The sequence below is a fragment of the Macrobrachium rosenbergii genome, chromosome 42 (genome assembly GCF_040412425.1).
Source record: "Macrobrachium rosenbergii isolate ZJJX-2024 chromosome 42, ASM4041242v1, whole genome shotgun sequence".
In the NCBI taxonomy this organism is placed as follows: domain Eukaryota; kingdom Metazoa; phylum Arthropoda; class Malacostraca; order Decapoda; family Palaemonidae; genus Macrobrachium; species Macrobrachium rosenbergii.
The window spans coordinates 17090622-17117544 of NC_089782.1; the positions used below are offsets into that span (position 1 = coordinate 17090622).

Genomic DNA, 26923 nt, shown 5'->3' on the forward strand with positions numbered 1-26923 from the left:
ACAGGCCAACTTTAATCATTATACGACGCACAAATCTGACAATCGACGAATGATCCTTACTTAGTTATAATCTTAGGACACTTGATCTGTCAAGTGTTCTCACCTACGACATCCCTGCAGGTTTACGGGGTGTAGGTGCCCCAAAATCTGTAGGTTCTCCATACAGTGGTCCTTCACGTGTTTTTTTTTTTTTGTGTGTGACTGTATCCTAGCCTTCTTCGTTTAAGTCTAACATTTTATAACTATTCTATATCCTGTATGTATCCTAAATCTCCTGCAGAAGTCTATATAATATGGCCACAGACCTCACACTTTAAGAGAGAACTGAAATTACAGTGAGAACCACTCTCACCATCCATATTCAAGTTCGTACAGTTGTCCTCGAACTATAGCAGAAGTGTGCTTGTATTTGACCTAATATAAAAAAAATTATAGTATCTTTATATTATCATAAAATGTAATGAAAATTACTTCTACGCGAAAAGAACGTCATGTTAACATTAGAGATGACATGTGATCAGTGCAAGAGAAGGACCAGTCATCACACGACACATATGTGAGGGGGAAAAGGAAGTGGTGGGAGAATGGCCTTCAAAACGCAGCTTCAAGATCAAAGTTGACCCTAACACATATCAGAGAGATTTCTAATATTTTCTCTCAGTTTTCTATGACATGACGTTATGTGTGCAACCTATAAACAGCGAAGAGAGATCACAAAGCAGGAAGCACAGCACAGCGCAGAGCAAAGAAGAAGCGCGGATTCAGAAAACAAAAGCACAGCACATCGAAAGAAGAAATCAGGAGGGGTAATGCAATTCAGACATGAACCTAGAAAAACACAAAACGAAAATGGTTGCTTTGCTTATGAATAGCCAACAAGCACTCTCTTCAAAATACGGGGAAAAGAAAGTAGGACGAGAAAACACAGAAGAGAAATGATGAGAAATGAAGAGATGATTGAACTCAGACCATCTGCGGCAGAGGAGTAACAAATGCGTCAAACCCAAAAGGTAAAATCAATCAAAACAAGTTCCAGAAGATTAATTAATCATCTCTCTTACTTCAATAATCTTCCGAGTACCAGGAACGTTGATGACGCGAAAAAAAAGAAGCCATATTGTTCTACATATTAACGAAGTTCTTTTTTAATTTTTAAAGCCTTTCAAAACGTGATTTTCATGCCCGGGAAGGTCATCAGTTGATGGAGATATTCTAATCTTGTCAGTCGCTGCCGGGAAAGTAGCCGATAGGAATTTTGAATAATGGGACCGATTGCTACGTAATACGAGGGAAAAATGCTAAAAGCTAACTGTTGAACAAACAGAATAATCTGACTTTAATGTAAGACATTGGCGAAATGTATATCCTTATCATTATGTTATTTGAAACAAAGTAGTCGGTTTATGTATTGTTCATTGCGATCTCAACTGCCAATCGATCAAAGAAATTACTCTGGTAAGTCCAAATGGTAAAATTATAAACGTAAAATAAAGACTTAAACAAGGAAAATAAATTCGATACGTGAACGTTCCCAGACAAATCATAACTAAGAAGTAAAATCCGTCAAATAAAAAAACTTAATTTGTTGGAGATTTGGGAAGGGGAAAATGGAGGGTGGGGTCGTTAGACAGGTTAAGAAGGATAGGGGAGGTTGATGTTCGTAGAGGGGGGGGGGGGGAAGGAACGGTGGAACGGGGAACATCGGTTGAGGGGAGGGGGACATACGGATGGAGACAGATTTAAAAACCGAGAGAGGGCGAAGACGAGAAAGTAAGTTGGGGGAAATCCAGATCGAGGGAGATACAGAAGAGAGAAAGAGCGAAAAGAGTAATTTTCTTTTTTTCTTTCTTTTTTTTTTTTTTAGGTTTATTATCTGTCTGCTCACCGCTAAGAACTTTTTAATTTGAGCGTCAAGTTGCTCCTGTTTGTCGAAGCGGTCCGTTGCTGTTGCAGGTGCTGAGTCGCCCTCACCTGGGGGAAGAAGAAGAAGAAGAGACAGGTAAATGAGGCGTCTAATGGAACTTCGGAAGTTCAAGCGAAAATGCAGTGCATTACTACCCTAACACAATTCTTCTTGCATTTAATACATTTTTAAATATTTTTCTATTTATTAATTTTTTTTCTTTTTTAATAAGTGGGATCTCTTCTTTCTGTATTTCACTTTACTTTCTCTGACTTAGATTCCTAATGAACACCATATTCTTTGGAAGCCTGAATTTCAAGTCAGTGACCTCTGCGGGCTTGTTCCATATAAATAGGTTTCATCTACTGAATAATATAATAAAAATAATGTCCGTAGAATATATCGAAACTCCTAAATACCTTCAACTAGTAAATGAGAGTATCGAAGCCTCAGAATCAGAAATTCAATAATAAGTTATCTAAAATGGCGAGTCCTTAGATTTTCTCATAACTAGTCTCAACTACATGACGCAAAGTAAGGAAATTTTACTTAATCTAACTTTTGAGTTTTGACTATAATTTCTTGCAACAAGAAGTTGAAATTTTCACGTGATTCGTGACTGGGATGGAGTTGCAACACCTATGCCCAAATGTTAATTAAGATTTTCATTTATATACAAAATAAGTCCAGTAAATTTCTAAATTTAATTGAATGTCCGAAACTGAAAAAAATCTTCGGGATTTTACAGGAAATTCTTGTTACATAAAATTTTGTGATTATTTTATACACATTTCACCACAATAAAAACACTGGAAAGAAAAACGTCCTTCGTAAAATAAGTCAGTCTAAAAAAACATGATTAAGTAATACTCTTAAAAATCTGTTAATTCATAAATATCAAAGCTCAATTTAAACCATTAAAGCCAATACATACCCTCAAAAGACACTTGAAATGAATCCAGGAATTCAGTAAAAACGATTTATAAAAATATAACGCAAACTCTTTGATAGAACACACTGATTATCAGTTGCCAATGGTAATGATTTCTACTTATTTATTATTTTCTTATTAATGTAGCAACAAAATGGCAGTGCTGAAATGTATGAAACCACGTGACAATGACAGTTACCTATTTTCGTCTCTTCTCGGGCTGAATGGCGACTATATAACCTGTGTAAATTTCCTTTGCCCAAAAGGAAACGGAGTACGTAGTTCATCACAAAAGAAAATCCTGTCTATTCTCCTGCCACTATTCCTCAAAATTGCCATATTCTCATCACCTCCCCAACCCTTTTTCTGACACTTTTCATGTCTAGTAGAAACTGAGAACTGATGAGAGCCTCCTCCGTCCCAAGGAGATAAAAATCAAATGATGTTTTAAAGTCAAGGCAGCCTAAGCTGACGCTCGCAACGGTTGGGTTAATCAATTTATGAGATTATCTATCTGAAAATCATTTATTTGTCTATTCATAGACAGCTCCTGCTATTTTCATTATTTCCTATTTATCTCAACTCATGAATTGTGTTGTCTTATTACAATGCATCCTTACAGGCGAACAAGCTTCACAATAATGTTCTAATTTCTGTTTCAGTACTTACTCGTCCAATCATTTCTCATGAAAGCCGGATTTCCTATCTTTTACGGAACTTACCCCATCATTTTCTCCAAAACCAAATCTTTTTTATATCTTTTTTCAGGACTTGACGTACCACCATCTCTCATCAAAACCAGATCTTACTACTTTGTGGGTCTGACTCGTCCTTCATTTCTCATAAAAACCGGATCTAATTTCCTTCCAGAGGTACATTCGTCCAATTCTTCTCATCAAACTGCATCTAATTTCTTTTCTAGGAACTACACTTCGCTTTGTTTCTCCTCAAAACCGTATCTTCTTTCTCTGTAAAGACTTACTCGTCCAATCATATTTTTATAGTATCATTCGCCCTTTCGGTTCTAATCGAAACTAGATTTTTTTTATGCCTTAATGACCCTTTCATTTCTTATCAAAACAGGCTATACTTTTTTCCAGGACTTACTTACCCATTTATTTCCCAACAAAACTCAATCTGTTTTATTTTTAGGACTGACTCGCACCTTCCTTTCTCACCAAAACTGGATCTCATTTCTTTTTAGGACTTACTCCTTCAATTCTCATCAACACTGAATCTGATTTTTTTAGGACTTGCTTGCACATTCATTTCTCATCAAAACTGGATCTCATTTCTTTTTAGGATTAAACTGCACATTCATTTCTCATCAAAACTGGATCTGACTTCTTTTTAGGACTTGCTCGCACTTTCATTTCTCACTAAAACTGGATCTCATTTTTTTTAGGACTGACTTGCACCTTCATTTCTCATCAAAAGTGGAACTAATTTCTTTTTAGGACTGACTCGCACCTTCATTTCTCATCAAAACTGGATCTGATTTCTTTTTAGGGCTGACTCGCAACTTCGTTTCTCATCAAAACTGGATCTCATTTTTTTTAGGACGGCCTTGCACCTTCATTTCTCCTAAAAATTGGACCTGGTCTCTTTTTAGGACTGACTCGCACCTTCATTTCTCATCAAAACTGGATCTCATTTCTTTTCAGGACTGACTTGCACCTTCGTTTCTCATCAAAACTGGATCTGATCTCTTTTTAGGACTGACTTGCACCTTCGCTTCTCATCAAAACTGGATCTGATTTCTTTTTAGGACTTGCTTGCACCTTCATTTCTCATCAAAACTGGATCTGATTTCTTTTTAGGACTTGCTCACACCTTAGGTTCTCAACAAAAGTGGATCTCATTTCTTTTTAGGACAGACTTGCACCTTCATTTCTCATCAAAACTGGATCTGATTTCTTTTTAGGACTGACTCACACCTTCATTTCTCATTAAAACTGGATTTGATCTCGTTTTAGGACTGACTCGCACAGTCGTTTCTCATCAAAACTGGATCTGATCTCTTTTTAGGACTGACTCGCACCTTCGTTTCTCATCAAAACTGGATCTGATCTCTTTTTAGGACTGACTCGCACCTTAGGTTCTCATCAAAACTGGATCTGACCACTTTTTAGGGCTTGCACGCACCTTCATTTCTCATCAAAACTGGATCTGATTTCTTTTTAGGAGTGACTAGCACCTTCATTTCTCATCAAAACTGGACCTGATTTCTTTTAGGACTGACTCATGCCTTGTTTCTCATCAAAACTGGATCTGATCTCCTTTTAGGACTGACTCGTACCTTCATTTCTCATCAAAACTGGATCTGATTTCTTTTCAGGACTGACTCACACCTTCATTTCTCGTTAAAACTAGATCTGATCTCTTTTTAGGACTGACTCACACCTTCATTTCTCACCAAAACTGGATCTGATTCCTTTTGCACCTTCATTTCTCATCAAAACTGGGTCTGATTTCTTTTTAGGACTGACTTGCACCTTCATTTCTTACGGAAGCTGGATCTAATTCCTTTTTAGGACTGACTCACACCATTTCTCATCAAAACAGGATCTGATTTCTTTTTAGAATTGACTCGCACCTTCATTTCTCATAAAAACTGGATCTTGGATCTGATTTCTCTTTAGGACTGACTTGCACCTTCATTTCTTACCAAAACTGGATCTGATCTCATTTTAGGACTGACTCGCACCTTCATTTCTCATCAAAACTGGATCTGATCTCTTTTTAGGACAGACTCAAACCTTCATTTCTCATCAAAACTGGAACTTGGGTCTGATTTCTTTTTAGGACTGACTCATACCTTCATTTCTCATCAAAAGTCGATCTCATTTCCTTTTAGGACTGACTCGCACCTTCATTTCTCATCAAAACTGGATCTGATATCTTTTTAGGACTGACTTGCACTTTCATTTCTCATCAAAATTGGATTTGATCTCTTTTTAGGACTGACTCGCAACTTCATTTCAGGACTGACTCACACCTTCGTTTCTCACCAAAACTGGATCTGATCTCTTTTGAGGACTGACATGCACCTTCGTTTCTCATCAAAACCGGATCTGATCTCTTTTTAGGACTTGCTCACACCTTAGGTTCTCATCAAAACTGGATCTGATTTCTTTTTAGGACTTCCTCGCAACTTCATTTCTCATCAAAACTGGATCTCATTTCTTTTTAGGACTTGCTCACACTTTCATTTCTCATCAAAACTGGATCTGATTTCTTTTTAGGACTGACTTGCACAGTCGTTTCTCATCAAAACTGGATCTCATCTCTTTTAAGGACTGACTCGCACCTTCGTTTCTCATCAAAACTGGATCTGATCTCTTCTTAGGACTGACTCATACCTTCGTTTATCATCAAAACTGGATCTGATCTCTTTTTAGGACTGACTTGCACCTTCGTTTCTCATCAAAACTGGATCTGATCTCTTTTTAGGACTGACTTGCACCTTTGTTTCTCATCAAAACTGGATCTGATCTCTTTTTAGGATTGACTCACACCTTCGTTTCTCATCAAAACTGGATATGATCTCTTTTTAGCACTTGCTCGCACCTTCGTTTCTCATCAAAACTGTATCTGATCTCCTTTTAGGACTGCCTCGCACCTTCATTTCTCACCAAAACTGGATCTGATTCCTTTTGCACCTTCATTTCTCATCAAAACTGGGTCTGATTTCTTTTTAGGACTGATTTGCACCTTCATTTCTCATCAAAACTGGATATGATTTCCTTTCAGGACTGACTTGCACCTTCATTCTTACCAAAGCTGGATCTAATTCCTTTTTAGGACTGACTCACACCTTCATTTCTCATCAAAACTGGATCTGAATTCCTTTTAGAATTGACCAGCACCTTCATTTCTCATTAAAACTGGATCTTGGATCTGATTTCTCTTTAGGACTGACTCGCACCTTCATTTCTTACCAAAACTGGATCTGATCTCTTCTTAGGACTGACTCGCACCTTCATTTCTCATCAAAACTGGATCTCATTTCTTTTTATGACAGACTCGAACCTTCATTTCTCATCAAAACTGGATCTTGAGTCTGATTTCTTTTTAGGACTGACTCACAACTTCATTTCTCATCAAAAGTGGATCTAATTTCTTTTTAGGACTGACTCACACCTTAGGTTCTCATCAAAACTGAATCTGATCTCTTTTTAGGTCTGACTCGCGCCTTCATTTCACATCAAAACTGGATCTGATTTCTTTTTATGACAGACGCGAACCTTCATTTCTCATCAAAACTGGATCTTGGTTCTGATTTCATTTTAGGACTGACTCACACCTTCATTTCACATGAAAAGCGGATCTCATTTCTTTTTAGGACTGACTCGCACCTTAGGTTCTCATCAAAACTGGATCTCATTTTTTTTAGGACTGACTCGCATCTTCATTTGTCATCAAAACTGGATCTGGTTTATCTTTAGGACAGACTCGTGCCTTCCTTAAACATCAAAACTGGATCTGACTTCTTTTTAGGACTGACTCGCACCTTCATTTCTCATCAAAACTGGATCTGATTTCTTTTTAGGACTGACTCATGCCTTCATTTCTCATCAAAACTGGATCTGATCTCTTTTTAGGACTGACTCGCACCTTTGTTTCTCATCAACCCTGGGTCTGATTTCTTTTTAGGACTGACTCACAGCTTCATTTCTCATCAAAACTGGATCTGATCTCTTTTTAGGACTGAAACACGCCTTCATTTCTCATCAAAACTTGATCTGATTTCTTTTTAGGACTGACTCGCACCTTAGGTTCTTATAAAAACTGGATCTGATTTCTTTTTCGGACTGACTCACACCTTCGTTTCTCATCAAAACTGGATGTGATCTCTTTTTAGGACTGACTTGCACCTTCATTTCTCATCAAAACTGGATCTGATCTCTTTTTAGGACTGACTCGCACCTTCATTTCTCATTAAAACTGGGTCTGATTTCTTTTTAGGACTGACTCACACCTTCATATCTTATCAAAACTGGATCTGTTTTCTTTTTAGGACTGACTCACACCTTCATTTCTCATGAAAATTTCTTTTTTGGACGACTACCACTTTCATTTCTCATCAAAACTGGATCTGATTTCTTTTTAGGACTGACTTGCACCTTCATTTTTCATCAAAACTGGACCTGATGTCTTTTTATGACTGACTCAAATCTTCATTTCTCATCAAAACAGGATCTGATTTATTTTTAGAAGTGACTCGCACCTTCATTTCTCATCAAAACTGGATCTTGGATCTGATTTCTCTTCAGGACTGACTCACACCTTCATTTCTTACCAAAACTGGATCTAATGTATTTTTAGGATTGACTCGTACCTTCATTTCTCATCAAAACTGGATCTCATTTCTTTGTATGACAGACTCTAACATTCATTTCTCATCATGGATCTTGGGTCTGATTTCTTTTTAGGACTGACTCGCACCTTCATTTCTCATGAAAAGTGGATCTCATTTCTTTTTAGGACTGACTCGCACCTTCATTTCTCATCAAAACTGGATCTGATCTCTTTTTAGGACTGGCTCGCACCTTCATTTCTCATCAAAACTGGATCTGGTTTCTTTTTAGTACTGACTCGCAGCTTCATTTCTCATCAAAACTGGATATGATTTCTTTTTAGGACTGACTTGTGCCTTCCTTTCTCATCAAAACTGGATCTGATTTGTTTTTAGGACTGACTCGCACCTTTGTTTCTCATCAAAACTGGATCTGATCTCTCTTTAGGACTGACTCGCACCTTCATTTCTCATCAAAACTGGATCTGATCTCTTTTCAGGACTGGCTTGCACCTTCATTTCTCATCAAAACTGTATCGTATTTCTTTTTAGGACTGACTCGTACCTTCGTTTCTCATCAAAACTGGGTCTGATTTCTTTTTCGGACTGACTCGCACCTTCATTTCTCATCAAAACTGTTTCTGATTTCTTTTTTAGGACTGACTCACACCATTTCTCATCAAAAGTGGATCTCATTTCTTTTTAGGGCTGCCTTGCACCTTCATTTCTCATCAAAACTGGATCTGATCTCTTTTTAGGACTGACTCGCACCTTCATTTCTCATCAAAACTGGACTGATTTATTTTTAGGACTGACTCGCAGCTTCATTTCTCATCAAAACTGGGTCTGATTTCATTTTAGGACTGACTTGTGCTTTCCTTTCTCATCAAAACTGGATCTGATTTCTTTTTAGGACTGACTCGCACCTTCGTTTCTCATCAAAACCGGATCTGATCTCTTTTTAGGACTGACTTGCTCCTTCATTTCTCATCAAGACTGGATCTGATCTCTTTTTTGGACTGACTTGCACCTTCATTTCTCATCAAAACTGTATCTGATTTCTTTTTAGGACTGACTCGCACCTTCGTTTCTCATCAAAACTGGATCTGATTTCTTTTTTGGACTGACTCACACCTTCGTTTCTTATCAAAAGTGGATGTGATTTCTTTTTCAGACTGACTCGCACCTTTGTTTCTCATCAAAACTGGATCTGATCTCTTTTTAGGACTGACTCGCACCTTCATTTCTCAACAATACTGGATCTGATCTCTTTTTAGGACTGACTCGCACCTTCATTTCTCATCAAATCTTGATCTGATTTCTTTTAGACTTCTTTTATCAAAACTGATCTGACTCGTTTTCGGACCTTGCCTTTCATTTCTCATCAAAACTGTATCTGATTTCTTTTTAGGACTGACTTGCACCTTCATTTCTCATCAAAACTGGATCTGATTTCTTTTTTGGAATGACTCACACCTTCATTTCTTATCAAAAGTGGATGTGATTTCTTTTTGAGACTCTCTCGCACCTTCGTTTCTCATCAAAACTGGATCTGATTTCTTTTTAGGACTGACTTGCACCTTCATTTCTCAACAATACTGGATCTGATCTCATTTTAGGACTGACTCGCACCTTCATTCTCATCAAAACTGGATCTGATTTCTTTTTAGGACTGACTCGTGCCTTCCTTTCTCATCAAAACTGGATCTGATCTCTTTTTATGACTGACTCGCACCTTTGTTTCTCATCAAAACTGGATCTGATTTCTTTTTAGGACTGACTTGCACCCTCATTTCTCATCAAAACTGGATCTGATCTCTTTTTAGGACTGACTCGCACCTTCATTTCTCATGAAATCTTGATCTGATTTCTTTTTAGGACTGACTCACAACTTCGTTTCTTATCAAAACTGGATCTGATTTCTTTTTTTGGACTGTCTTGCACCTTCGTTTCTCATCAAAACTGGATGTGATCCCTTTTTGGGACTGACTCGCACCTTCATTTCTCATCAATACTGGATATGATTTCTTTTTAGGACTGACTCGCACCTTCATTTCTAAATCAAAACTGGATCTGATGTCTTTTTAGGACTGACTCATACCGTCATTTCTCATGAAACTTTTTTTTTGGATGGACTCCTACTTTCATTTCTCATCAAAACTGGATCTGATTTCTTTTTAGGACTGACTTGCATCTTCATTTCTCATCAAAACTGGACCTGATGTCTTTTTATGACTGACTTGCACCTTCATTTCTCATCAAAACTGGATCTGATTTCTTTTTAGGACTGACTCGCACCTTCATTTCTCATCAAAACTGGATCTGATTTCTTTTCAGGACTGACTCATACCTTCATTTCTCATGAAACTTTTTTTTTTGGATGGACTCTACTTTCATTTCTCATCAAAACTGGATCTGATTTCTTTTTAGGACTGACTTGCATCTTCATTTCTCATCAAAACTGGATCTGATGTCTTTTTTAGGACTGACTTGCACCTTTATTTCTCATCAAAACTGGATCTGATTTCTTTTTAGGATTGACTCGCACCTTCATTTCTCATCAAAATTGGATCTTGGATCTGATTTCTTTTAGGACTGGCTCGCATATTCATTTGTCATCAAAACTGGATCTTCGATCTGATTTATTTTGGGGCTAACTCGCACCTTCATGCTCATCAAAACTGGATCTTGGATCTCAATTCTTTTAAGGACTGACTCGCACATTCATTTCTTATCAAACTGGATCTTAGGGCTGACTCGCACCTTCATTTCTCATCAAAACTGGATCTGATTTCTATTTGGTACTGACTCACTCATTAATTTCTCATCAACGCTGGCTCTGATTTTTCCTACAGGACTGACCTGCCTTTCATTTCTCATCAAAACTGGATCCCATGTTGTGTCAGGACTGGCTCTCCTTTCCAATCCTCATCAAAACTGTATTGCATTTTTCCAAAGACTTCCTCTCACCAAAACTGCATCTGAGTTTTATTTCCTGGACTTATTTGCCCCTTCAATTCTCATCAACACTGCATCTGAATTTCTCTACGACTTACTCGCCCCTTTAGTTTTCATCAAAACTGGTTCAAATTTTTGTCTTACCTCAATTTTCTCTTTATTTCTAATCAAAACTGGATTTGATTTTTTTCCAAAGGTTCAACTCTTCATTTTTCACGAAAAGTGCATCTGTTTTTGTTTCAGGGCTACCTCGCCTCCCGCCTCCCAACTTCATTTTTCACCAAAACTGGGTGTGAATTTTTTTCCTTACCTACCCATCCCTTTATTCCTCACCAAAACTGGATCTGATTTCTTATAGGCTTACTCACCACTTCAATTGTCATCAAAACTGGCTCTAATTCTTACACTTCCTATCATTTCTCGTCAAAACCGGGACATTTTTTTCCTTCTTTAAGACCTTCTCGTCTCACAGTATTTCCCATTATTTCTCATAAAAGCACAGTCACATTTCCTTTTATGACTTACTCATCCCATCATTCCACATCAATACAGGATCTAATCTCTTTTCCGGGATTTACTGGTCCCATCATTACTTATTTAAAACTGAGCCTTTTTCTCAAGATCATTTCTCTTGGAAAATGGACGTTTTTCAAAACATATCCTGTGATCCCTCCTCGTTAAAAAAAGTATCGAAATTGTTTTTCAAGAGCGACTCCTCACATTATTACTCATTAAGAATTTGAGGGTCATATCTTCAGAACAATGGTCTACTTATCACTAAGAGAGAGAATGATCTTCTCTAGCAAGCAACAACTGTTCACAGGATGCCATAAGGTATCCAGTTGTTGATAATATGATCAAAGGTCAAGGCGTTTGAGACTAGATAGATGTATCATCTTCACCCTACGTACAAAGGAAGCAGCCATGACAGCGAGGTGACAGGAAGGATAAAGAAAACAAAGGCATGACAGAACTTGGAACAAAGAAGGACACAGAAAATAGACAGTTAATGGTAAACATATGTTTACAGAAACAAGAGGAGACAGAAGGGGAGAAGTACTCATTAGTATGAAGAACAGAGAGAGAGAGAGAGAGAGAGAGAGAGTGCTAATTTTGACGTCATGCACATCCAGCACCCCCCCCTCAATGTGCCGTTCGAGTGGAATCCTATTGACAAGAGAGAATTCTCGGCATCCTTCGGAGATGATGTTAGGAGTCGATGACCTCACTCCAAGAAGGTCAAAGTTCAAGTGGGACTTCTCTCTCTTTCTCTCTCGCCCTCCTTCGCCACCCCACCCCTTACCCTCTCTCTCTCTCTCTCTCTCTCTCTCTCTCTCTCTCTCTCTCTCTCTCTCGGGTGTTCACCTTCTGGATTTCAGTTATTCTTTTTGGGATGAGGCTGCCATTTTGCTACCCTGGTTGCGACCCACAACAGTTGACTATCGAAGTGCAAGGAAAGTTGGAGCCAGATATATATATATATATATATATATATATATATATATATATATATATATATATATATATATATATATATATATACATATATATATATATATACAGTACATATACATATACATATATATATACATATACATATGTATATATATAGATGTATATGAATCACACTTTGGATATTTCATTTGTATTGGAGTAAGTGACACTTCGGTGTCTTCATTTCTAGCCAGTGATTCAAATCCTGAATTTAAAAGTCCGGATTATTTAGGCCTCTCAATTTGACTACCACTGATCCCAGTTTTCATCATTCACGCAGAGGTGTTTAATGGCGATGTCGACGCTCAGAGCCGAGCGATTTAGACCCACCAAAAGTACGAAAACTCGGCGACTGTCTTTAAATTAAAGTGATTCGCCCAACGTTGTCATCAAAGTTAAGATGCCGCGGCAACTGTCATCACTGGGGTCGAGCTAATTCGACAATGGCTCTCACCTGAACTAATTTGACCCAGTGAGTGTCGTCATCAACTTAAAATGATCCACTGATTGTTATCGCCTGAGTTAAAATGACCCGCTGAATGTCTTAACTGATGCCGAGATTATTCGACGTCTAGCGAAGATTCCTCGAATCACAAAAGCCGAGTTGATTCGACAATTATCGTCACCAGGATACTAAACGCTGATTGGAAGAATGCTAGATGATGTTGGACAGGAAAATCTTACATTTCAATTTTTTTTTTTCCTCAATGAAAAGCTCAGATTTTGCTCAGTAATGAAAATATTTCAGTAAATATTTCTTAACAGTTCACATCTAGTGGCAGAAAAGTCAGGGGAGGAGATAAACGTATCCTGACCTTTCCTTCTCCTTTGGATTTTTTCGGTTTTGCAAAAAGAGAAAGGGGTAAAAAAGACAGCGAAAGGTCACAGAGACTCCCCCTTCCCCACCCCCTTCCTTTTTTTTTCCTGTCTATCTCCCTATTGACTCTCGTTCTAGGTTTTTTCTCGTCATTTTTTCTCATCTTCCTTTTTTTCAAGTATCACTGACATTTACAGAGTTCGTTTCCGTTGGTCTATTTTCATTCAGTCTGAATTAATGTCGTTTACTCTTTTCTGCATGTTTTACTTATTATGCCAGTCTTTACTATTATTCTTTTTCGTCTTTACATCCTATTTTTTTCACAAGCAAGAAATGTCTTCTGAAATTACTCCTCATTGTTGCTCGCTCTTTTCTCTCATAATTAAACCAACATTCTACTTTAAGACTGACTCTCTCTCTCTCTCTCTCTCTCTCTCTCTCTCTCTCTCTCTCTCTCTCTCTCTCTCTCTCTCTCTCTCTAAATTAACAAAAACCGTTCAATCCCAGAACCGAAATACAAGGGAACAGTATAAACAAATTCCTCTTAAATAAAACATGCTTCTGTTGGCCTAAATAAAGGATTGCGTACCTGTCTGCCATTCGACTGTTGTGGGTCGCAGCTATGGTTGAGGGAGAGGAGGAGGAGGAGGAGGAGGAGGAGGGAGAGAAATTACAGAAGTGAATGGTCAGTATTTCGTTAAAATGCTCACCATCACGTAAATGAAAACGGGATGGCACAGACGAGGTAGTCCTCACTCTACTGTGATTCTCTCTCTCTCTCTCTCTCTCTCTCTCTCTCTCTCTCTCTCTCTCTCTCTCTCTCTCTAAAACCGAACTTACTATCGGGACAGGCAAATACACTGAAATCACGAGTATAAATGGAAAACGGTGGACACCTACAAAAATTCCAATTATGAAGAAATGCATGGAGAAAGTCGAGTAGTGGGGTCAAGTAGATACCCTAAATCAATTTCAAGGCTATAGTTAGATAACTGAAGTGCAAAGAATTTATCACTTGGAGGACATAAACAAGAACAAGAATTTCAGACCAGCAAATATGAAGCTGATAATCCTCCTGATCTTTTATAATGGGTAAGATGATGATGATGATGATTTCCACAACACATCATCAATATTGAACACACGTCTCTCAAAAGTTAATCCTTTCCAGAAAATGACTTACTGATTACTAGTGCCAAGTTGCAGTAATGTCTGTACACCTGTATCCAACATATCTTGCACACACATACACACACACACACATAATGAGCTTAAAAAAATCATTCTCTGAACCCCCGCTGGTGCAATAAGAAACACAAAATCTATTGTGTTTGAACTGTGGTTTAGTTGACACGAAACTGTCAGAACTCAAAGAAACGGTGCACGCGGCGTGACCTACGTGAATGGTATAATTATTCATATATGAAAATCTAGCATGTATATAAATAGCTAACGGTTGAAGATGCAATAAATCCCAATCGTCAAAAAAAAAAAAATCTAACAAAGGTGATTGAAGGAACCTACCCAAAACCATACACTGTTCGTAGGAGAGTCATTTGGAGATGAGCGGTCTAATATTATCTACCCATCTAAAAAAAGAACTTAGTGCCCTCAGATCCATATTTCCATCTCTTTATTTCTCACCTGTTCGACCTCTATAAAGCCAAATTTCATGTTTTCACCAATTTCCTACTCTCCATACTCACAAGATGTCATTTTAGTATCTTGCTTTATTATTTTGAAATGCCTTATCCAAAATTCACTTACATGGGGCAGACTTTGATCAACATTACAATCATATATCAGTCCTTTCCTTCAACTGAAAATCTTCCTCTTGATCCAACGTGAAGCAGAGCGCCATCTGCAATTTTTTTATACTTAAATTGATTCACTCCTTCAAATCATTACAGTTTTTCGCATTAGCGACTTCCTTTTACTTTCATAACCACTCTTTCTCTTTCTCTGTTCGGAAATCTTTTGAAAATATTCTCCTCTCACCAGTCCCTGCATCTGTCGCAAATATCAGCCACTTGGTATGAGTGCGTGTGAGTATATACTGGTAGATCTTGCATCATAAAAGGCTCACACTTAGCGTAGCAATATAATAAGATATAGTGCAATACTACCAACTCTGAATCAGTGTTGCCACCTTCAGATAATCAGTTCTGGTGCAGCGTTACTTGCCCTAGTTCATCCTGGAATGCTGAAATGAATGAAGTCAAATAACATTTAGGGCTCTCTGTCTGTTACATTACTGCTTGATGGAAGTTCCAATTCCTGTGGCTATTCGCTGCACAGAAAACTTGTATCACCAGTCATCCAGCCAATAAGTTCATTCCAATAAATTAATTTCAAATATTTCCTCATACAAACACCAAAAAGCAAAGATATTAAGAGCCTCCCATCATATATATATATTCCTCAACCTACGGTGCTGTTTTTCTTTCTTTAAATACTCTACAACAATGAAAGTTTACTCTACCTATCAGATATGTTTTCTTAAATCCCACCATTACAATTAAGCTCATGTTCATAAAGTTGAACTCTTCGCCCTGCATTGTACTTTCAAGCCAATACATTTGTCCACATACTTATCGATTTAGTTTCATAATGCCTTAAAAAATCTTTCTAAGGCAGCAACTTTTTAAGCATGTTTTCATTTCTCAATTTTTCTTTCTTAGACGTTTACAAAGTTAATTGACACATCATCTTAGTCCTCAAGTTTTCAGAGTTGCTTTTCCAACTCTTGAGGGTTCGCGTTTGCAAGATAACCACAAGTGAGCAGAACAGACAGAAACATGGCGTGTATGCTTTCATCTAAAAGCAGAGACAGACAAAAGGACAGGCGACACTTACCCTTCTCCGAGACGCTTTCAGACTCTGCCTCGTGTTCCTCACAGGAAGTGCATTCCGAGGTGGACCTCACTTCCTCATCAGACGATGAGAGGGATCTCTGACGGGCCTTGCGGCCCCTCGTGCGATGCTTGTGCGGTTTGGGTGGTGGGGGCCTCACGCATTCGCTCTGGTCGGAAGAAAGGGAATCGTTCCTCATAACAGGGTCGGTCCTTCGCCTCTCGACGGAGCGCCCAAAGGCCGCGGCAGGATCTAAGTGCATGCGGCGAGGGTCCTCGAAATGAGGGCTCCCGCCTTCCAAGGATGCGGGGCCGGGGCTGCTGCCGCCTTCCATAGGGCTGCTCCCACCGGTGGCTCCCGGAACAGGACTATACCGAGCACTAGAACTACCATAGGCGCCTCCACCTCCTGCTCCTCCTACTTCTGAAACGCCTCCGCCTCCTCCTCCTCCTCCTCCTCCAAGAGCTCCAGGCACAGCACTACTATAGCCCCTTTCAACCCTGATGTCTGGGCTACCACCAATGGGAGCCGCCTCACAGTCCTGAGGATAAGCATAGGTCCTGAATGCTTCGGAAGGCGGCAACTGCCTTTCTCGTGCGAGGGGAGAGAGCTGTGACTCTCCTCCTTCGCTGGCCACGCGGCCCCTTGGAATTCGCCCACCTTGGGCACCACCTCCACTTTCACCCCCACCCCCCTTTTCCTGCGAATACTGCCTCCGTAATTCACGGCCCTGGGCGCTACCCGCCCGCTGCATCACAGGGCGAGAGGGGGATTCGTAGGCGGTGTGGTGTGACAGATCTGACGAGAGATAAGTGGGCGGAGGATTGGCAAGATGGTCCCCGGAGTATTGGTGATGTTCTTGGCTTTGGCAGCGAGGGCCCTCTGGCTCTTGTGGGTACAGGGCGAGGGCACCACCCCCAGGGGCAGAAGTAGCTGGGGGTGGCTGTCCACTGCCTCCACTACCCATTATGCCCAAAACACTAGTGGTAGGTCGGTTCTCTTTCTCACTACTATTGGTGCGGTCCAGTTTGGGTCTTTTGTCCGCAGTGGGGGTGGCTGCAGGACCTCGGGTACCTGAGTACTCGTGTTCGAGGTGCATCAGCTCACTCTGCTGGCTGGCATTCATCCATGAGCCTGACTTGATCAGCAGCTCTTGCTTCTTGCGACAAACAATGCACACCCAGATCACCTGCAAGCAAAAGAAAAGGCAAAATGTAATTTACTAACCTTTGAGGAATGAGAGAGAGAGAGAGAGAGAGAGAGAGAGAGAGAGAGAGAGAGAGAGAGAGAGAGAGAGAGAGAGAGAGGGGATGCATGACAAGTAAAATTTAAAAAACATGAAAGCATGATATGGTATTAAATAGTGTTATACAACCAGGGTATTCTGAACATTCTGGTGCCAAGGAAGGTTGGCGCCGAGACACGATAAGAAAAGGGAATCATGACTGAAGTGGAACTGACGGCTGAAATCTGACAGATTTATGTTCTGTGCCTGACACAATTAAGGAGACAGCAGTACAAGCATGCAAGTAAGTACACAATTACACGCCTGCACTTGCACACTTCAGGTGGCGGTTGACAGGAGCACAGCCATTCCAGAATAACCAAGTATATTCGTCTTTTCAGAGTTGACATCACTCCAATAAACATAGATCTTTCAACATAAAAATCAATGAATGTACGGACCTTTTGATACAAGTCTTAATCAAAACGGGAACCTCCACCTCTCTCTCTCTCTCTCTCTCTCTCTCTCTCTCTCTCTCTCTCTCTCACTAAGTATGCCAGAGTCTTTCCAGACATGTGAGTCATCGGCCGATCCAGTAATCCGCACCCTACCTCCACATAGCCAAATATTTTTCCAAAATAGATATTTCTGACTGGAAAAGTTCCATACCAAAAAAACAGTCATTATATATATATATATATATATATATATATATATATATATATATATATATATATATATATATATATATATATAATATATATAATATATATAAATAATATATATGTATATATATAATATATATACAAACTGTATACATATACATATACATACATACATACATACATATATACATATATATTACAATATACATGTATAATAAAATATTAGCTTCTTAAATTCCCTAAAAAGTGTACATTCATCATAAATCTTTTTGCAAATGTGGTATATCCAACCAAGCGTCTGAACGTGACATTTATATCATTTCCATAAAAGAAAAAAATTATATAGCTCGTGTAAGTCCTCAAGAGTTATAACCACTATGGCCCCTCAAAGTGAACAAATTCATCAAGGCCTCAAATCGAGGATATAACCAACAAGGACTCCAAATGCCGTCTCAAAATTAGGATATACTCATTTACGATTCAATATGGCGATATATTTTAAATGAGGTTATACTCAATAGACTTTAAAATGAGCCCCATAAACAGGGATGTACTCATTATAAAGTTCCTAAAAAGATTCACTGGTATTCGTTAAAGCTTCAGAGCTTTTCTAAACAACTTTATGGCCATTATACCGTCCTAAGAAAGAACATTAATTTAAAAATCTCTGTATGAGGAAATATTCATCATTACATCCCCGAACACGGATATAATTATTATAAAGTCCCTAAACAGTACATGAATCTACTGAAAATGCCACTAAATTAGGGTCTACTAATAAAAAAATGGTACAATTGCTAAGTTCCACAACACGGATTTACTCAAGCACATATTTCACATATACATATGTGTGTATATATATATATACATATATATACATATATATATGTATATTCATATATATATATATATAAAATTTATATGTATGTATGTATGTATATATACATATATATGTGTGTGTAAGTGTGTATACATACACATATATATATATATATATATATATATATATATGTGTGTGTGTGTGTGTGTGTGTGTGTGTAAGTGTGTATACATACAGCAATTTGGAATTTAACTATAACCTCCCTGCAAAAGCAGCAGTAACTGGCCTGCAGTCATGTAACTTGAATATGTGACACAAGAGGACGTGACTGCGCATGCACTGTGTTCTTCCCTGGCACCAGACATGATCGAACCCGGTTCGAGATATGACTCACCATGTTTTGGATGCCACAGAATTCGACGCATCGTTCGAAACGCTATGAAATATCTCGAAAAACCCTGGTGTCGAACGAGGTGATTTTAGACGTCGATGACGACTGGCATTAAAGCAGTTTGAACGAAAGGTCTTAGTAATTCATTACGAAATTAAAAAAGAAATTGGGAATATGTAAATGGCGAGCAGAGTATCAAAGTTCAGAATGAGGTCGACAGTCATTACGGAGTACCGTCGAGGTTCACTGCCAATGAACAAGCTCAGAAAGCAACATCATTTCATTCCTTTCCTAACAAACAGATATTTTTGTTCAATAGTCTCACAAAGCCAGACAAGAGATAGTCAGACAGCTTCACAGTCTCTCTCTCTCTCTCTCTCTCTCTCTCTCTCCTCTCTCTCGTCACTTCCTCTGGCAGACACCCTGGCGCCAAAGTCTTTCGCCAGTCCAGACTCTCTTAAACATACCATCTTTTTATACGGCAAAACTCCACTCTCTCTCTCTCTCTCTCTCTCTCTCTCTCTCTCTCTCTGTATGTATGTATGTATTTATATGTATGTATATATGTAATATATATATATATATATATATATATATATATATATATATATAAAATATTTATACATATGTATTAATATAATATATATATATATATATATATATATATATATATATATATATATATATATATATATATATATATATATATATATATATATAGAGAGAGAGAGAGAGAGAGAGAGAGAGAGAGAGAGAGAGAGAGACAGACAGACAGACAGACAGACAGACAGACAGACAGACAGACAGACAGCCATATGCACGAGAATGGAAATGCAAGAAAATTACATTGCAAAAAAAAAAATTCTAAATTCCAATTACGGGACCTGGCTAAAAGATAAGCCGAAATGCGAACCCCAAACCATGAACAGGAAAAAGAACAGACTCTGACGTTGCGGAAGGACGGGTTTCACACAATGAAACAATCGCCAGAACCATCACCAAGAATAAAACCCAGCTCAGAAAATGACCAGCCCAATCTACAAACTACTGAAGCTATCAAACTGCGAATGGCATTAAACTATAAATGGTGAATTATAAACCTCTATAAACTATGGAACTGCAACTATAGAATTTACATTGCCGTTTAAATTCCAGTCCCAATAACTAGAAAATAGATATAACTATCATCAGAGGCAATTAACCCGAAGTAATTAATTAGAAGTAATTACCAGCAGGCTTTATAGCGTGATCAGAGTGAAGTACGCAGCTAGAGGGTGGCCGACGGGAGGGCCAATTTCAAGAGGAAGAAGAAAGGAAAAAGGATTCCGAAGTCTGGAGGTGAAGGGGTAGAAACAGAGTCCAGTCTCAGTGGTAGGGTTACCCACAACACGCAAGCACACCTCAGAAAGGTTACTGTCTACTGTTCCCGTATCAGATTGCCGTCAAAATTGAAAGGATTGCTCCTTATACCATAAGCGACTTCCATACAAAATTTTGTCCAAGGACAGGGATGAGTTCCTGAGGAATCTCTTTTACAAAAAAAGCATACTAAAAATACACATTCACAGAAAGGTCACTGTCTACTGCCATGTATCTCTGCCTCAGATTGTCGTCAAAATTGAAAGGATTGCACATGCCGTAATCGACTTCCATACAAAATTTTGTCCAAGGACAGGGATGAGTTCCTAAGAAATCCCTGTCACAAAAAAGCATACTAAAAATTCATATTCACAGAAAGGTCACTGTCTACTGTCCCCGTGTCTCTGTCTCAGATTGCCGTCAAAACTGAAAGGAATGCTCCTTATACCATAAGTGACTTCTATACAAAATTTTGTCCAAGGACAGGGATGAGTTCCTGAGGAATCTCTTTTACAAGAGAAGCATACTAAAAATACACATTCACAGAAAGGTCACTGTCTACTGCCATGTATCTCTGTGTCAGATTGCCGTCAAAATTGAAAGGGTCTCTGTGTCAGATTGCCGTCAAAAATTGAAAAAAAAAACTAAAAATTCATATTCACAGAAAGGTCACTGTCTACTGCCTTGCTCTCTCATACCATAATCGACTTCCATACAAAATTTTGTCCAATTTTGTCCAAATACAGGGAAGAGTTCCTAAGAAATCCCTTTCACAAAAAAGCATACTAAAGACTCATATTCACACTCATCGCACCTTTATCCATATCGCCGTCAAAATCGAAATGACAGTTCTTTACCCCACAGGTGACTTTCCCACAAAACTCCGTTTAAATCTGCCAATTGGTTTTTAACACTCAAGTTGCCAAACAAAAGCGCACGCGCTCACACGATAATCATACCACCAGCAAAATCTAACGGGTCTGACCTGGGACTACGGCCAGGAATTTTCGGAAAATGTCACAGCGACCAGAATAGCGCGTCTAAGAGACAGACACACAGCTGCACAGACAAAGAAGGACACAAGTAAGCAACGATACCACAGCAACTCGGTCATTTTTCTGGTAAAGTAAATGGCCGGATGACTTCGTTACAGTCTTGCAGCGGTAAACACACGGGTAATAAGTACAGCATTAATAACAACGATAATTACAATGGCCGTGATACTGAGTCAATCCCTGAAACATTACGTACAGACATATGTATGTATATGTATATATATATATATATATATATATATATATATATATATATATATATATATATATCATAGTCACTGTAATTATTGTTGTTATTATAGATAGATATACATATATATATATATATATATATATATATATATAATATATATATATATATATATATATACAAATAGACAGATAGATAAATAGATAAAAAATACTCGTGTCTGTGTGTGCAAACAGCATCACAAAGAATTGAGATTTCATTTCAAATACACATTACAGAACCTGCGTCCATCGTATTCAAATAATTGTTGGATAATAGATACAGCCATAGAAACTATCGGAATCAGATAGATGAAACATAGGACAAATGTGCACACATGCATTCAATGTATATACGAGAGTATATATATATATATATATATATATACATATATATATATATATATATATATATATATATATATATATATATATATATATATATATATATATATATATATATATATATATATATATATATATATATAATCTCTACAGTATCGTATTATCATTTACGGATACCAATTCCTTTTCTGTCAGTTTGCACGTTCGTTCGTGTATCTGTACATGAATACATGTATGAATGTGTTCGCCTTCCCCCCTTTCTCTCTCTCTCTCTCTCTCTCTCTCTCTCCTAAATTTTAGAACCACTGGAAATATTGTAAGATGCTCCAGTTATTTTTCCAAATAAAAGTAATATCTTTCCTTTTTCAATTCTCGAAAAAGAAGAATTATGGGAACGACTTGAAATGTCGTACGGCGCTGTTACCGCCCAGACTAACCCCTCGGCAATCAATACAATGTGACGTCATTCAATTCGATGACGCTGCCAGACGCAAGACTTTCAACTATTTTTGTTTTTATCCTTTCAATGGCTGTTTTCTAACATTCATCGCTGCTTCGTATTCGTGGGTGCTATGAGGGAAAATCGTGTACTAATCATATTTCAATTCGAAACCATAAATTATAAGTGGTATTGTACACTATAAGCCTCTGAGAGAGAGAGAGAGAGAGAGAGAGAGAGAGAGAGAGAGAGAGAGAGAGAGAGAGAGAGAGAGAGCAGCAAATGCTTAGGGCAGAAGTACCAATATCTAGCAGAGTTTTAACTTCTTTCGCCTCTAGATTTCTCTCTCTCACTCACTCTCTCTCTCTCTCTCTCTCTCTCTCTCTCTCTCTCTCACACACAAAGCCGTTGCAATTGTAAGAGAGATTTCTCTAACCATTTGGGACGTTATCGTACATCCGCCATCCTTCCCTCCCTCCCTACATTCCTCCCTCCCCCTCCACGACTGTGAAAACAAAAGTTGATCAATCGATTTTCTCCCAAATATTTTCTACTTTTCTCCCTCTTGTGCTTAGTCAATGACAGCTAAACGGATTCATTCTCTTTTTCCTCCTCTGTTCCCCTTCTAAGCCTACACAACCGCCCACATAATCCCACCGTTTCGATTTCACCATGAGTTCAGACGGAGTTGTCAGATTAAGGACTGGAAATGGCTCTTTTCATAGCTGCAAAAGAGATGATCTATATATTATAATAATAATAATAAAAATAATAATAAGAAGGAGAAGAAGAAGGAGGAGGAGGAGGAGGAGAAGAAATCCGTTTCTATAGTATCAATAACAAAATGAATAATAATAAGAACAAGAAGAAGAAGAAGAAGAAGAAGAAGAGAAGGAGGAGGAGGAGGAGGTGGAGGGGGAGGAGGAGGAGGAAGAGGAGGAGGAGAAAATCCGTTTCTATAGTAACAATAATAACAAAATGAACAGAATTAACACTAGCAGGAACAGAAACAGTAGTATTAATGGCAGTAGTAGTAGTAGTAGTAGTAGTAGTAGTAGCAGTAGTAGTAGTAGAAGTAGTACTATCACCATTCCCAGTAGCAACAGCCCCATCAATGGAAGCAAGACCATCATTCTCATTAACGCAGCCGCAGTAACAGAAAGGACTTAAGAAAGAATTATTATTATTATTATTATTATTATTATTATTATTATTATTATTATTATTATTAAAAGCAACAAAAACAAGTAAAAAATGCGCCTAAGTTTCTTCAGCGCAATCGAGTCTTCTGTACATCGAATAATCAAGGGCACCGAAAATAGATCTATCTTTCGGTGGTCTCGGTATAATGCTGTATGAGCCGCGGCCAACGAAACTTTAACCACGGCTCGGTGGTGGTCTATCCTATATCGTTGCCAAAAGCACGATTTTGACTAACTTTAAATAAAATTTAAAAATTACTGAGGCTAGAAGGTTGGTATTTGGTATGTTTGATGATTGGAGGGTGGATGATCAACATATCAATTTGCAACCCTCTAGCCTCAGTAGTTTTGAAGATCTGGGAGCGGACAGAAAAGTGCGGACAGAAAAAGTGCGGCACAATAGTTTTCTTTTACAGAAAACTAAAAACCAAGTCACACTGTGTGTGTGTGTGAACATCGTGCAGGCAACCTCGTCCCACTAATAGCAATGCAAACGGCGATAATCGCTGGGCGAAGGGGAACGTCATTATGGATTCACAGATTATCGAAATGATAAGATATGCCGACAGGGGACGCGCGAACAGGTGTGTTTGCATGTGTATATATATTTGTGTATATATATATATATTTATATATATATATATATATATATATATATATATATATATATATATATATATATATATATATATATATATATATATATATATATATATATATATATATATATATATATATACATATATTTTTACACGCAGAGATAAAGTTATGCATATATGTATGCACACGTGATGCATACTCTTTGATGCTGAAAATATCAGTGATTACAAAATCGACATGACGAAAGATATGACTGATATATATATATATATATATATATATATATATATATATATATATATATATATATATATATATATATATATATATATATATAAATATATAGTCATATCTTTCATCATGTTTCATTTTTTTAATATTTGGTGATTAGTCATTGATGTTTTTAGCATCGAAGAGAGTACTTCATGTATGCATACATACATGCCTCTCTCTCTCTCTCTCTCTCTCTCTCTCTCTTGAACGTGGAACCTAAAGATCAGAAATATCCAAATAGGAATTTAGTTGCTCCCCTCCCCTTCCCCCCTCTTCATTTTGGGTAGAGCCCCACCCTGTTTCCTTCCCTCGCCTCTCTCTTGCTTTCTTCGGGTTTTGGGTACATAATGGCACTGGGTTGCCCGTCCCGTAGGCCTCTGCACTTTAATTAATATTTATGTATACTTTTCCCCCTCCGTTTTTCATCCTCCTGTATTTGTCATTTTCCTCTGCATTCTGTTTTTAATAATAATAATAATAATAATAATAATAATAATAATAATAATAATAATAATAATAATAATAATAATAATAATCGTTATAAGAAGGCAAACCACATATCTAAAAAGTTTCACCTAATGGCAATATTTGCTAACATATAGTTGCGAAAGTTGCAAAAAGTGTCCGAGTACCAATTACGGCTTTCTGCATCAAATTACTGGGGTTGTAAAAACTAAAAATTTTACTAATTTTCTGTACAGTAACATACTATTTTATATATCATTGCAAAGTAATTACACTTAGTGAGTGAATTTGCCACATGTGGCTCGACATAAATCAATATCCAGCAAGAGCCAAAGTAGATAGGAAAACGTTGCCACATAGCAATTATACTAATTACTGCATATGATGCTTGCTCATTATTTTCCAATAAAGAGGTAGCTTAGGAAAACAAAATTTCCCACACATCACATCTGCTAATTATTTCACCAATATCCTTCTGTTTAACCCCTTTCAACAAGAGTGTCCTGGTAATGCATAAGTGTACCTTAGTTTAACCAGACCACTGAGCTGATTAACAGCTCTCCTAGGGCTGGCCCAAAAGAATTAGACTTATTTTACGTGGCTAAGAACCAACGGGTTACCTAGCAACGGGACCTACAGCTTATTGTGGAATCCTAACCACATTATACCGAGAAATGAATTTCTATCACCAGAAATCAATTCCTATAATTCTTCATTAGCCGGCCGAAGACTCGAACTCGGGCCTAGCAGAGTGCTAGCCGAGAACTCTACCGACTCGTCCAACGAGGAACTGGTAAACCAATGGCCAGCCCTAGGAGAGCTGTTAATCAGCTCAGTGGTCTGGTAAAACTAAGATATACTTAACTTTTTTGAATGGTCAAAAGTTGCAACACAGTCCCTTTACGAAACACCTTCCGATAATAGGTAAACGCCAGAGCAAAATATTGAGAAACACTACCATTTCTATCACCGAAATCCCTCAAGGACGTCGAATCATTACAAAAAGTTGCCCTCTTTCACACTTCAGTGACAATGAACGTCACACGGAAAGCAAACATCTAGAAATTGAGGAGCCAATGCTACTAAGTCCCAGAATTGTCAAAAAAACAAAAACGTACCGATAATTTTTTCAGCAAGGGAAAAAGCTCACACTGACTGAAGGGCAACAGCAAGAGGCTAACAACCACATCCATAAAAAAAAAAATCCAGGCTTGGAGACTTGTAGCAAATCTTGGACGCCTGGGGAGAGCAGCAATAGACCCCAGTGAGAACAAAGAAGCCAATGCAGCTGGTTAATCAAAATCTGGAGGAACATTGAACCCAACACCATTACAACGACAAAGGACAAGAAGTTACAATGAAAAATTACATTTCAAGGGATGTGCAGTTTCATGCATTCATTTTCGCTCCATGAAAATCACATAAGGCTCAGATCCATCCATGCAGCTAGGAAAAATATATTTTTTTTTTTTTAGAGAGAGAGAGAGAGAGAGAGAGAGAGAGAGAGAGAGAGAGAGAGAGAGAGAGAGAGAGAGAGAGAGAAAGAAACATTTATATATACATAATATGTATATATAAAAATTTTATATATATATATATAT

The 26923-nt window shown here is 38.0% G+C and overlaps 1 protein-coding gene across 1 annotated transcript in view; it reads right to left on the reverse strand.

The window, feature by feature from the left end:
* Positions 1–26923, reverse strand: part of LOC136828003 (uncharacterized) — a 244466-nt gene that overhangs the window by 147499 nt on the left and 70044 nt on the right. Inside the window, 2 exon segments of the mRNA XM_067085615.1 lie at positions 1886–1971; positions 16259–17444. Coding sequence (XP_066941716.1) covers positions 1886–1971; positions 16259–17444 — 1272 coding nt within the window.